At 36.8% G+C, this 12,856-nt stretch overlaps 1 protein-coding gene across 2 annotated transcripts in view; it reads right to left on the bottom strand.

Annotated features, from left to right (window-relative positions):
* LOC145983980 (endosome/lysosome-associated apoptosis and autophagy regulator family member 2-like) overlaps positions 1–12,856 on the bottom strand; it is an 83,151-nt gene that overhangs the window by 16,752 nt on the left and 53,543 nt on the right. For both annotated transcript variants that reach the window (XM_083117220.1, XM_083117221.1), the window contains exons 5-8: positions 11,508–11,694; positions 7,270–7,508; positions 2,355–2,640; positions 127–344 (exon numbers count right to left, since the gene is read on the bottom strand). In XM_083117220.1, the coding sequence (XP_082973346.1) occupies positions 127–344; positions 2,355–2,640; positions 7,270–7,508; positions 11,508–11,694 (930 nt within the window). The remainder of the gene's footprint in view (positions 1–126; positions 345–2,354; positions 2,641–7,269; positions 7,509–11,507; positions 11,695–12,856) is intronic.

Raw genomic sequence — 12,856 nt, 5'->3', positions numbered from 1 at the left:
ATGATGAGAACTTTATGATATTTAAATGCTTTGCAGAAGATTATAATTTATAAATTATGAGTAACAAGATCATAGAAACTGAAAATAGTTTGATTTTGATGTAAAACTGAGAGCATTTAACATTACCTGCATGAAAGAGAATTCACATTTCCGTTTGCAAATAAGCTCAAAAGTAAACGAAAGTTGTCCAGATTCTCGCCTCTGACCTCCTATGATACCACCTCTGCTTCTAAAACCTGCCACATTCAGCGAGAGCAGAAGATAAGCTCCAAATGAGTGGCTATTAACTGATTGTATGTTAGTTTCAGCAAGTCGCCACCCCATGTTTGATGCACATCTTTCCCCTATTAAAGAAAATATATAGATTGTAAGAAACAGTAAAAATAAATTATCAGAACATATGTAAATCATCATAAAAGCAAGTATTTGTCTAAGTAGGTGCCCTACATCAAATTTTTTTTCAGTGAAGAAAGACTACTGTTTCTACTGAAAAGATCTCTTCAACATATAATGTTTTGTCCTGTAAACCTATACAAATCTAGCTGTAAAATATGGTTACATGGCACATGTTAAAGCTTGCATATTACATGATGTGGTTTCTGTGAACCTACAAAAATAATGTACTGTTGACTTGTACTATTATTCTGTATAAAACTGTGATGAACTAATTTCTACCAGTGGCGGCTGGCAGCTAGTATGATGGGTAGTGCCAACGTGATCAAGAAATCGAAAAATTTTCGCTAGCATATGTCATAGAAATCTAATGAAAGAGGTAATTTTAATGGAACTTTGTTTACTAAAATTGCAGACAAAAATTCAGACTTCCTAAGATTGGTTTATTTTACTTCGCATTTGTACTACTTTTGGCTAATCGCGAAGATAAGGATGAGTCAACACTCACAAAGAACACCGATGCTCAGGCCGAGATTCGAACCTGCAATCCCTGGCGTCATAGCATGCTGTGCGGAGGTTGGCCAGAGTTTCTAGGAAATAAATGCGACTATTAAAATTTTGACACCTGTCACCTTTACCATATTTTTGATATTTTTAAATAGAATTGATGTTTAAATCTGGAGTGGGACAGCCAAATTGTTTAACTTTTAATTTAATATCGTATAGTACCTTTGAAAACGGTGTAGGTAATAATGGTCTAATCTGACTCATCTTTACTAACTACCCTTCCTTCCACACACCATCGGACACTTTCACTTCACTAAAAAGAAAAACACTGAACAATTAGAGACACCGAGTCGATCATTGTATTCTCGCCTTGATTTGTTTATAATTTGCAACCCCAGCACGGCAGACGGTACCTCAACAATCGGTGTTACTAACAACTGAAATATGATTATCTGCTAAATGAACTGTAGATCTACAATTTTTAGAATTCAATGCAAGAAATTGAATTATATCTCCAAGTGAAATTCCTATACTGATAGATTTTTCGTGTGAATTTTTACAAATATTAAAGTAAAAAATCACCTGGTGATGCGAATTCCCTTTGATATTTAGGCAACTCTTTTGTACAGAAAATATCTTCAATGTTGTCAACGTCAGTTGCAACACATGAGTGTCTGTGTGCGTGAGAGCAAGGGATATATCTTTTCTTAAGGAAGAAATCTATAACAAAAAAGTCTGGATGGCTCTTTAGATGCATCTATCTAAATGGTTATATAAATTTGGGGAAGATATTACGTTTGTTCTTGCCAAGTATGCAGGAAAGTATCTTTCTCACGAATTACTTCTCCAACAAGTATTACAAATCGGTCAGGATTAATCACTTCTCTGTGAAGTTTGCAACTATGTCAACACAATGCAAAATCTCTCGCGTCGTGCCAGCCGAAAAGGGGCACGGTTGGTTGTCTTATGACTATCACTGGGCTACCACCTCCTCGCTTGTTAACTGCGGAGACTTTTTCATGCCTCCGCGCATGCCTCTGCGCACAGGCCAGATTATGCTGGCCCAGAGCAAGTGAGAGAACAGCTGGGGATGCGGCGCAGGAATTGAGGCAGCCATAAGCTCAACCGCTTACGAGATTCGAATCTCCTCGTTCGTAACTGTATTAATTTAACTATATTTTGGCAAAGCAAGTGCTTTTTTTTTTCTGAGGGTAGAGCCATGGCACGGCGGCTCTCCTCTTAGAGCCGCCACTAATTTCTACCAACATTCCCAACATAGTAAAAGCACCAATCAACAATTAAACCACAATAGATCACCACTCTATGATGATGAACTTTATAAACACTTCCATGACCAGTACACTTACACTGGATACGAACTACTTAATAACTAAAATTAATTCCACTTTAAACTTTATTTCTATCGTTGAAGAATTAAAGAAACAAGAGCTTACCCTGTGCTCCTATGCATGTTGTAGACATTACTTTTGGTAATTCTGTCCACCTTAGAAACTGATACCCATAGTTTGGTGTAGTATTTGGAGGACATTTGCTACAAGCTGTTTTTCCATCAGAATAATAGTCTTTCAGACAGAACTCACAAGTTGGACCATCACGATACTCCATACCTGGGTTGCACGGAGGACATTTGTGCTTCTTACTGTCAGGTGGAAGCTGGACAGCTCCAACATCATCATCACGACAAATTTTAGGTTCTAGCCACTTGTGGGTAATTTGTGTCTGTTAACAAAAACATGAGGATTAATGCAAGGAACAATTATAATTAATCTGTTTTGAAATCTAATAAATTCAAAAAAATTAGTTATAGTTATTGCAACAGTAGTAAGTCATAAATAAATAAAAATGCTAATTAGCCATTCTCTCACTTATAATAATTTTTAATACCATAGTATTTTTCAATTGTTCACATATTTTTTTCAAAATGAAATTCTTTTTAACAAGTTATGGAGGTGCCTCCTGATGGCACAGTCTCAACACCCTGTAATCAACGAGTCCCAGGTTCAATACCCACTGGAGGCACATAATGGTTCTGATCCCATTTTAAACTGTAGGTCAAGTCCCAATTAGCCTTTCAGTGCATAAAATGGACTTATTGGACTGGGCGGTTTTCTCAATGTTGTGCATTGTGTCACCTCAGTTTGTTGTATGAATGTGCGTTGAATGCTTGCTTATACTGGGTGAATCACCTAAAACTTGCACCCCAAATATTTCAGAAATGGAAGGTGCTATTGATGTGCTGTTTTCACAGAAATGAAGTGTAACCAAGGGCTCATAATTGTAGCCCATACACAGGTTTTTATAATTATTCGAATGTGTATTTATTTTAGAAAGTTAATTTTTTTCAAATGGAACAATGCCTATTGACAGTAACAAAATAAAACTAGAGTAAATTAGAATGTCAATGGTGTTTCTTTCAGTTTTAGGTGATTCACCCGGTACTTGTCACTTTGGTGTGAAATTCTCATGCCATCTGTTGTATGTCACTTGTCACTTTTGTTTGAAAGCTCCCTCAGACCCTAAAGTTAGTTAGCTACTTTATTTCATTTTTGAGCAAATGATTTTTCTTATGCACTGTATTTTTTAGCCTGCTGTAAGACATGACTGTTCTGGCACACAGCATAGAAGTGTTTTTAAAATAATATTTCTATTTAGTTTCAGTAATATTTGTTGTGGGAACTCAATAACCTGATCAGCTAACTATGACATCCAGACATCCATTTTGCCAGTCAGAATTTTGACTTAATTTTAACAAAACAACTGCTAATAACAGGGGTGCCCATCCCCCCCAAGGCCAATGGAACAATCCCCCCCAAATCTCATCATGCATCCCCCCCCAAAATCATGTGGTAATCCGCATGAAGTATTTAATTACGATAGCGTGTCTACTGAAAGTAACGTTTTTTTCAAGCTTTATTGAACATTATACTTGATCTGCCCATCCTCCTTAAACAGCTGTTTCCATCACCCCGCTAGACCCCTCAAAATATTTTGGCGAATACGTAATAATTCATTTTATTTTAATACAATAGCCTGTTAAACTGTCTATATTTGTTAATGGTTCAAATTTTCGAAATAACTGAAAGCTAGCAATCTCAAGTCTCATAATTATAAAATATGTATTTAAACAGTGTTTGTGGTTGGAGAACAAGATTTCAATAACCCACAATTTGGATATTTAACACAAAGTCTTATACAACTTAAGATCGAAAATTACAGAACCCTAGCTAGAAATTCCTAAGGCCGGGACGAGAATGTAATAACGTGCCTCCTTCAAAGAATTCACCCCCTCTGCTTGGGGTAATTACATTTTTTTTAGAAATCCATAGCAATAATTACATGGATTTCATCTTAAGTGCAGATTTCACTTGCTAAAGCAAAATTACCCTGCAACAATAAGTTAGAAATGCGAATTTGACACTATTTATTTTCCTGTTTTATCGAGTAATGTGCAAGGCATTACTATGAAGTACACAGTTAGTACAACTATTGCAGCATAGCCTACAGGGAATCAATAATAGAATAACACTGTGCGACAATGAAAATTGCCGGAGAACAAAAACATGTGATTCCTATGGAGTTCAGTCTCCTGATGACGTTTGTGATTCCTATGGAGTTCAGTCTCCTGATGACGTTAGTGAAAACAGTTTTTTGCTATCACCTAAAGTTGTCTCTGGAAACGCAATTTTATCAGCGCACGACTGCATGTTATTGTTGTCGCGGTGCTTTGAGCACGGCTTGTTACTAGGGCTCGACAGTGCAGGAAGGGGTAGATAGCCACTTGTTTGAGGTATAGTGGAGTTGAAGTTGTTTGCAAATAAATGGAAAATCTGTGGTGATCTCAAAGTTCTGGGGCTTGTGCTGAGAATGCAGACTGGTTACACAAAATATTGCTGTTTCTTGTGTCACTGGAACAGTAGGGCATGGAAAGACCATTATGTAGTGATACAGTGGCCTTTGAGAGAAAGCTTCAATCCGGGTGAAAAAAATGTGTTCCATGAACCCCTTGTTGACAAAGTGTGCTGTTACCACCGCTCCATCTGAAATTGGGCTTCATGAAGAATTTTGTGAAAGCAATGGACAAAGATGGCAGGGATTTTTAATGTTCATATTTCCTGCGATTAGTACTGCAAGAATTGAAGAAGGTATTTCCATTGGGCCTCAGATTCGTGACTTGATGAAAGACATAACCTTTGAAGAGTTGCTGACAGATACTGAGAAGGCAGCTTGGCTTCCGTTCAAAGATGCACGCAACAATTTCTTGGGTAACGTCAGGTCTGACAATTACAGGGAACTGACGGAAAACATGTTGGACTGTTACAAGGCTATGGGGTGCAACATATCTTTGAAAATACATTTCCTGCATTCTCATTTGGCTTTTTTCCCCGCCTGATCTCAGCGATGTGATTGACAAACATGGTGAGCTATTTCACGAAGATATTGCTGCCATGGAAAGAGAATATAAGGGAAGAAGATGGTCACCAAACCTTTTGGCAGATTACTGCTGGACACTCATACAAGAAGTTTCACCATCCACCCACAAACGAAAAGTTTCCAAGACACGTTTCTAACTTGTATGTACATTTCAAGCTTTTTACAGCTTTCTCGTACCGTTTCTTATGTTTTGTAATACAAACAATTAATTTTTTTCCATGATCTGTATTTTATCCAGCTACAGGTTTCTCCTGTACTGTAATGGAGTCGTTTCCAAGTGTCGCGAAAGTTGCAACATTGTTTTTCATGAATTACAATATATTGCTAACCATATACAATATAGGCTAAGTGGTAAATGTGGCATATCTTTTCCAGAAAAATTGGTACATGATGGAACATTTCAGATTTCATTTTCATAATCAGCATATTTGATTTAGTAAAGAACACCTTCTTTCATCTCGTGGCAAGACACAAAGTTCAAATTTGTTGCACTGTGTAATATTGCTAATAGAACCACATAGAACCACATCATCAAACTGACTCACCTGCTTTAAATTAAGCAGTATACTGACACTAAACATTATATTTTAAGAAATTATATTATTAATAAATATTGAGAATATTGTTTGTCTTGTAATGGAGCTACAGTATAATTCTTCACAATCGTCTCATGAAAATGCCAGATACACATTTTTGCAACACAACATTGCGAGTGAAGCGAGTGAGAAAATTTTTATATCCATTTCTTTGAAGGCTTGCAAGAATATTAATTTAATGGGACTTCAATACTTTCATAGGATCCCTCGATATTTACTCTTTTCCAGCTTCTCTTTTCCCATGTTCGGCGCTGAAACATGTGCATACCATATCACTAAATATAGTCCCCAAATATAATGTTCAAACCCTAGAGAAATCCCTTCACAATCTAAGATTTTACACTTTATTAAGAGCTCTATATCTCCTCACCTCAAATTTAATATTCAATCTATCAACCTAGATATTACTCCCTCCAAAAGAAAAAAATCTCCAAACCACATTTTCCACTACAATCTCAGACATAATATTTATCCACAAGAATTGGATATCCCCCCAAATTTCATGCTCAGCCTCCTAACTAAAATTCCCACGATAATCTAAGATTTAACAATGGTATTCAATAGTCAGATATTGCCCCCCTCCCCCAACGTTTAATCCTCAATCCCCCACCAGAATCCACATGTCGATTTAAGACCCAATGTGTAAGAGTTGGATATCCCCACTTCCTTAATAATAATATTACCCATTACAATTTCCTTGGCAGTCTAGAATTTGCTATTTGTGTAACAGCAATGGATAGTTAATAATGTAATTCAACTTGTGCCAAATGCTCTACTGTTTCACATCAAATTTCAATCACAAAAAAATAAGTTGCTTGGACATAACGTGAGTTAAAAAAAACACCTGTGGGCATGATTGCTACCTCTAAATATGCACTTCATTTTCTTCATCTAATGGATTAAATATGGTGTACCTAAGGTGTAAACGTCTTTACATTTATTTTGGAAATAATATATAAATGTTGAATTTTACATTACATTAAGGAAACCCCCCCCCCCAAATTTTGATGGCGCAATCTGTGCCACAATCCCCCCCTGTGAGCACCCCTGGCTAATAAAATCAAGTTTGGTTGCATTTAGATTAGGTTGTCAACAATTCAAAGTTTAAAAAGTAAGTTCACTTCATACAGTGAGAAGCTAATTGGGCTGGTCATACAGTTTAAAATCAATTTCAAAACTAGGATGCCACTGGGACTCATACTGGAGACCAACAACTTCTAGCTATTGAATGCATCAAAACCATTATTTATTAATAGTAAATTTCATTAAAGAACATTTTTTTAAGTAGACTTAGATATCCAATACTAAATAAAGCTCATACCTCATGATTCTCATCACAAGGAGCTCGAATTTTATAAAAGTCTTTCTCTGTGCATGGTTTCCTACTAAAGCACTCGGATGAACCTCGAGGAGAATATTCTGTCTCATTATTGCAAGGAATGCAATCACTGGCACCTTCTAAAGAGAAATTATTTTCTGGACATTCTGTGCAAGTTCGTGATCCAACATGACTGAAAGTTCCACTTCTGCATGGTGTGCATGTTGATGTGTCAGAAACTCCTAAGAAATAAAAGGAAAAAACCGATTAAGTGTACATTTTTCAAAGCCTTATACAATTTATTACTCTTTTTGCAGTGCCACCAGGGTGGTATTTGTAGGGGGGAATCCCCCCTCTGTCTACCTGTGTCCCCCTCTCGGCTTGATAAATTTTATCCCGGGGGGAATGATAATTGGGGGGGAAACAATAAATTATTGGTAATTTAGTTACTTTTTCCCACTTTGCCATTCAGTTGCAACACTTTTCTGTCAGATGACTGGAAGCTCCATTTGGAGAATACAGATGTGGCCTCTATTCCTGGAACTGTCAAACAAGTGGCCAGGGTTGAAGACCACTACCTTCCCTCTTCCCCTTTCATTGTCTATGGAATTTGGCAGGAAGATGCCACCTCAATGAATCTGAAAGTTTCAAATGAGTTGTCACGTGACTTGAACTTGTCACCACAGAACGTCTGTATTTGTATGAGTGAAACAATAGTACGTGCAGATAGCCTACATGGAATTTTTTGACGTGAGAGCGATAGCCCTTTACGATGTCATTTTTTAAAGAATGTGCTCTTTTTTTGTTTTTGATCAAAGAGCTGGATTTCTTTGTGAAGCTAGAATGTTGGTGAAACAAGTGATCATTATGAGTTCCAGACTCTGCAATATCGGGAATCTGCCTTCAAAATGAACGAAATCTGATAAAGTTGGTGGCGGTGAAGGCTGTGTTGATCAAAGGATCGGTTCTGAAAATTTGTAAGTGTATATACACAAGAAGGCAGTAGTAATAAAGTGGTGAGTTCCTTTTGATTGTTGGTTGCCCGTGAAAAAATTAATGAATGGAAAATTACAGGGCCATGGCTTGATGTATCTAGTGATTAATTTACACACTGAACATCACTGAATTAAAACACATGGTGAGTTGGAAGGTGGTAGGTATCCTTTGTTGGAAATATTTTTCGGTTTCAGCATGCGTTAAGTTGGTAGTTTTGTAATTTTGCAACAAGCTAAACACATATATTAAATAATGACTAAAGATACAGGAGAATCGATATTGAATTCATTCTCTTGATCAGTTCCGTAACAATTGATCATGAAATTACGTATACAATGATGTTACAAGGAGTTCCAGACTAATTAGCGTTACTTGGCAGAGGCACTTGGCTACCTAAAAATTTTTCAGAATTAAGAAGCTAATGGAACTTGTGTTAATCTCCTGTGACTTGAGAAGCAAGTTAGAGTAATATTTATGATTTTGCAAATGTAACAGTAGTATAGCAAAGTAGTCTTTGGTGCTATTTTATGGGGTATAAAGTTTTTGATTTTGCCCTCTTCCAAACTTATGCCCAAGTTCAATTCAGTTCCCCAAAAGTTAGGTCCCAGACTAGATTTCTGGAGGTGGGTGTCAAAATCTCACTTTAAAAACTGTAGGCCCAGTCCCGGTTAGCTGTTCTGATCATTTCTGTCAAGATACAAATTTAAATCGGCAATTTTTCAGCAATTATTAAAAATATGTTTTGTTCAAAGTTTTTAAGTTGACATAAATCGAAGTGTGGAGTGACCCCATTTACCATTTAAAATTGTCAAGGAAACCCCCTTTCCCCTGCAACCCCTCTCCTCTAGAGATGACAAAGGTATATACACACACCATTATCTCATGCTGTCTCTAGACAGTCAGTAGAATTTCCCCCCTGCCCCTGGAAATTTCTTAAATACCACACGGAGTACCACCTCATGATGGCTGAAGATTTGCATATTTTTGATACTACAGAAATGTATAATTATGGGACCAATTAATTTCACCAACAATGGCTAAATTTATATTAATTTTACCTAAGGTTTCTAAAAATAACACGACACCTATTTCCATAATTCTGTCACGTTGTTATCATCCTTTTGACAAAAACAAAATTCCTGTACAGTTTTTGAATAAATTTATAACTGATGTTCATATTTTCTTGTCCTAAGAATTAAAATAAATGTTTCACATTAATATTAGACTGGTGCAACATGAATATCTGTAAATATATATATATATATATATATTGGTAAAATTTTCCTGTATTTTTTATTTTAAAGTTGTAGGTGCATCAGCACATTGGCTCTTTGAACCCATCAACATAATATGGGAACAAAATGTTGGACAGGTGTATGTGATCAATATCAACATGTTATTTCATAATTTTTCATTCATTCATAAAAAAATTAAAAGAAAGTTCATTTCCCTATTATGAACTTAGACGAAAAATCTCCATATCCATGATAAAATCTGACACTACAAAAAGGTACTTGTGAACAAGAGACAGGGCAGCACACAACCTCATACGGTGTTCTGATTGCAAGTTCAGGTGCCAGAGTCTCATTAACCTGCAGGAATGCAGTTCCCATGGTGTACTACGTGAAAAACAGGTTGACTGAGTGCCTTCCATAAAGGTCACCCCCCATGCACCCCTAATATTCACATGGCAAAGTTGGTTTGTTCTAAGTATGCTTTAAACCCATACAAGTTAATTAGGAATGGACATACAGTTTTAAGTTTGATCCATACCACCAGAAATCTAATCTTCGGTCCCTTATTTCAATGCAATATCATTTGCTACTGCAGGATGGGGAGATCCAAAAAGAAGTCATCCTTTATCATGCAGTATCAACACACAGATATTCTGCTTTTAACAAAAGGTTCCTCTACAAACATTCAGACATGAATGAATTAATGGTTGATTGATTGACTGATTTGCTTTATTTTACTTCGCTTTTTGTGCCACTTTTGGATAATTTGCGAAGATGGGGATGAATGATGATATGATGAAATTGATGAATGGACACTTGCAAACATCCATGCCCATGCTGGGATTCAAACCTGGGACCCCTGGCATTGTAACGTGATGTGCAAACCACTCTGCCACCGGGGTCATGGACAATGAACTATGATTTCAATTTTTTCATACATCATAAATGAAGCTGAAAGTCGATCAACCATGTGTAGTCATACATTTTCAGGCTTTTGAGCACTTACTTCCACTTCACTTGAAAAAATTTAAATCCATAAAACAAATGGTTAAGTGGTAGAAAAGGCTAAAAAGCCTTAATTTAGCCATGATAAACAAGACATAATAAATAAATAAATGAAGGTTGATGGGGTCAAGGACATCTGGGGAAATGGAGAAGAAAAATTTTCATGGTACAGATGCTGCTCATTAAGATTTGGCACACACAGAAAATGTACTACAGAAATTTCAGTGAAAAATGCAGGTTCGACCAGGACTCGAACCTGGATATCTGATATACTACGCCATTGCTCTACCACTGAGCTACCAAGCTAGCCTGGGTTCGAAGCTGGCTCAGTAGCTCAGTGGTAGAGCAATAGCATAGTATACCAGAGACCCAGGTTCGAGTCCTGGTCGAGCCTGCATTTTTCACTGAAATTTCTACATAAAGCTCCTCAGTATACATGGAATTCCCTTTGTCCTGAATTTACACCATCATGAGAATACAAGGGCAAAATAAGATTTACTGCTAATATTTTAAGAAACGAAAGGCACAAAAGGTCTGTTTTCTGTCAATTGAGGTTAGTTAGGTAACAAGAGACTCTCTCTTTCCCAACATATGTACTGTAAATATCAAGTGTACATTTCCAGAAATTAAACTAATATGCAGTTAATTATATTATTATTGACATTTTAATAATAATTCATGTCCAAATTAAAAATAACATGAAGAAAATAAAAGATTAACAGTAGCAATATGTCGAGTGAATCTTAACACCAGATCCTCTTTATTAGTAAAGTTAGGATTTATAATTCCATTATATTTATGGATCAGTAGATTAACCCATATGCTCAATGTGTACCTGAAATTGATGGCTCTACCAGCTTATTTTCATTCATTCATTTCACACATTTATTGGGCTCCTTACAGAATACATATCATGTATTGTCACTCAAAATACACAATAAACCACAAAAAAATATATTTCTACCTCACAAACTAAATAATTCAAAGACTAAAATTTCAACATACCACTAATTTCTATTGATTGAATTAACACTGGCTTTCCTTGACTAGATTCTATTCCAATAGTTTTCCACTGTAAAACATTGAGACCTCTTTTCAAAGCAACAACCTGCTTCTTCCATTCCCCTTCTTTGGTGATAGGAGCCCACTTAAAATCTTTGGTATCTATTGACTGGCATTGCTCATTCTGGGCCTGCATTGTAAAAATATTAATTAACATACAAAATAACATGCAAGAAATATGAATTACATTTTAATATATTTTGTGTAAGAGTACTATACCTAACATGAATGCATCTGAATCAACAAGAAATTAACAGAACCCTATCTGTAAACAGCAGCGGCTCAAAGGGCAGAGCTGCCGTGCCATGGCACTACCCTCAGAAGAAATGCATACCTCGCCAAAGTATTGTTAAATCAATGCATTTATAATTTACAGACAAGGAGATTCGAATCTCACAATCGATCAAGCTCATGGTGGAAAGACTTGGGTCAAGCTGACGACCGCCCCAACCTTCCCATCCACCAGCTGTTTCGTACCCTCTCGAGGGCCGAGCCCTCCAAGATCTGGCCTGACCAAGCTGAAACATGTGCAGAGGGTTGAAGAAGTATCAGCTGGAAACAAGGTGTGTATGAGTGTGTGTGTGTGGGGGGGGGGGGTAGCCATGCTGGTCATAAGACAGCAGCCGAGCCCGTTTTTGCTTGGCATGAGGGACATAGTTGCCACCTTTGGAGATAAGTCACTAAATGTGACTGATTTGTAAGACCCTTTGGGAAGTAATTCATCAGAAAGTACTATCTACTTTTCTGCCTACTTTTGTAAAAACAAACTTAGTATTTATCCAAAGTTAAATGAACATTTAGATATAAGACAGATGCGTCTAAAGGGTAATCCAGACTTTTATATTTTTTAGATAGTAAAAAATCCTATGGTGATGCGAGTTTCCTTTGACATTTCAACAATTTCTTTTACAACATACGTCTAGGATATTTTCGACATCCAGTTGGAATACATGTGCAAGGGGGAGGAGAAGGTGAGAGGATTTGTTTTCCCTTCCTCTTGTAATTGTTGTGTTTTTAGGGAAGTGTCCTGTAGTGTATAAAAGATAGGTTAGTGAGTGAAGATGAATCAGATTAGTGCGGTATTACTTACTACACACACTGTTTTCCACATTACCAAATGAGGATAAATTAAAAGATAAACATCCTGACCAGTGGTGCAATCACAAGGAAGGGCCGGGTCAAGGTGGGGGGGATTGCAGAGGTTTTTCTCTTTGATTTCTTGATCACGGCACTACCTAGTGCAAGTTTCTGGTAAAAAAGTTGTCAGGGTAGATGCTAGCTCTCAGAAACAC

The sequence above is a fragment of the Lepisma saccharinum genome, chromosome 2 (genome assembly GCF_977018435.1).
Source record: "Lepisma saccharinum chromosome 2, izLepSacc3.1, whole genome shotgun sequence".
NCBI classification, from domain to species: domain Eukaryota; kingdom Metazoa; phylum Arthropoda; class Insecta; order Zygentoma; family Lepismatidae; genus Lepisma; species Lepisma saccharinum.
This window is presented reverse-complemented; position numbering and strand designations above follow the sequence as displayed.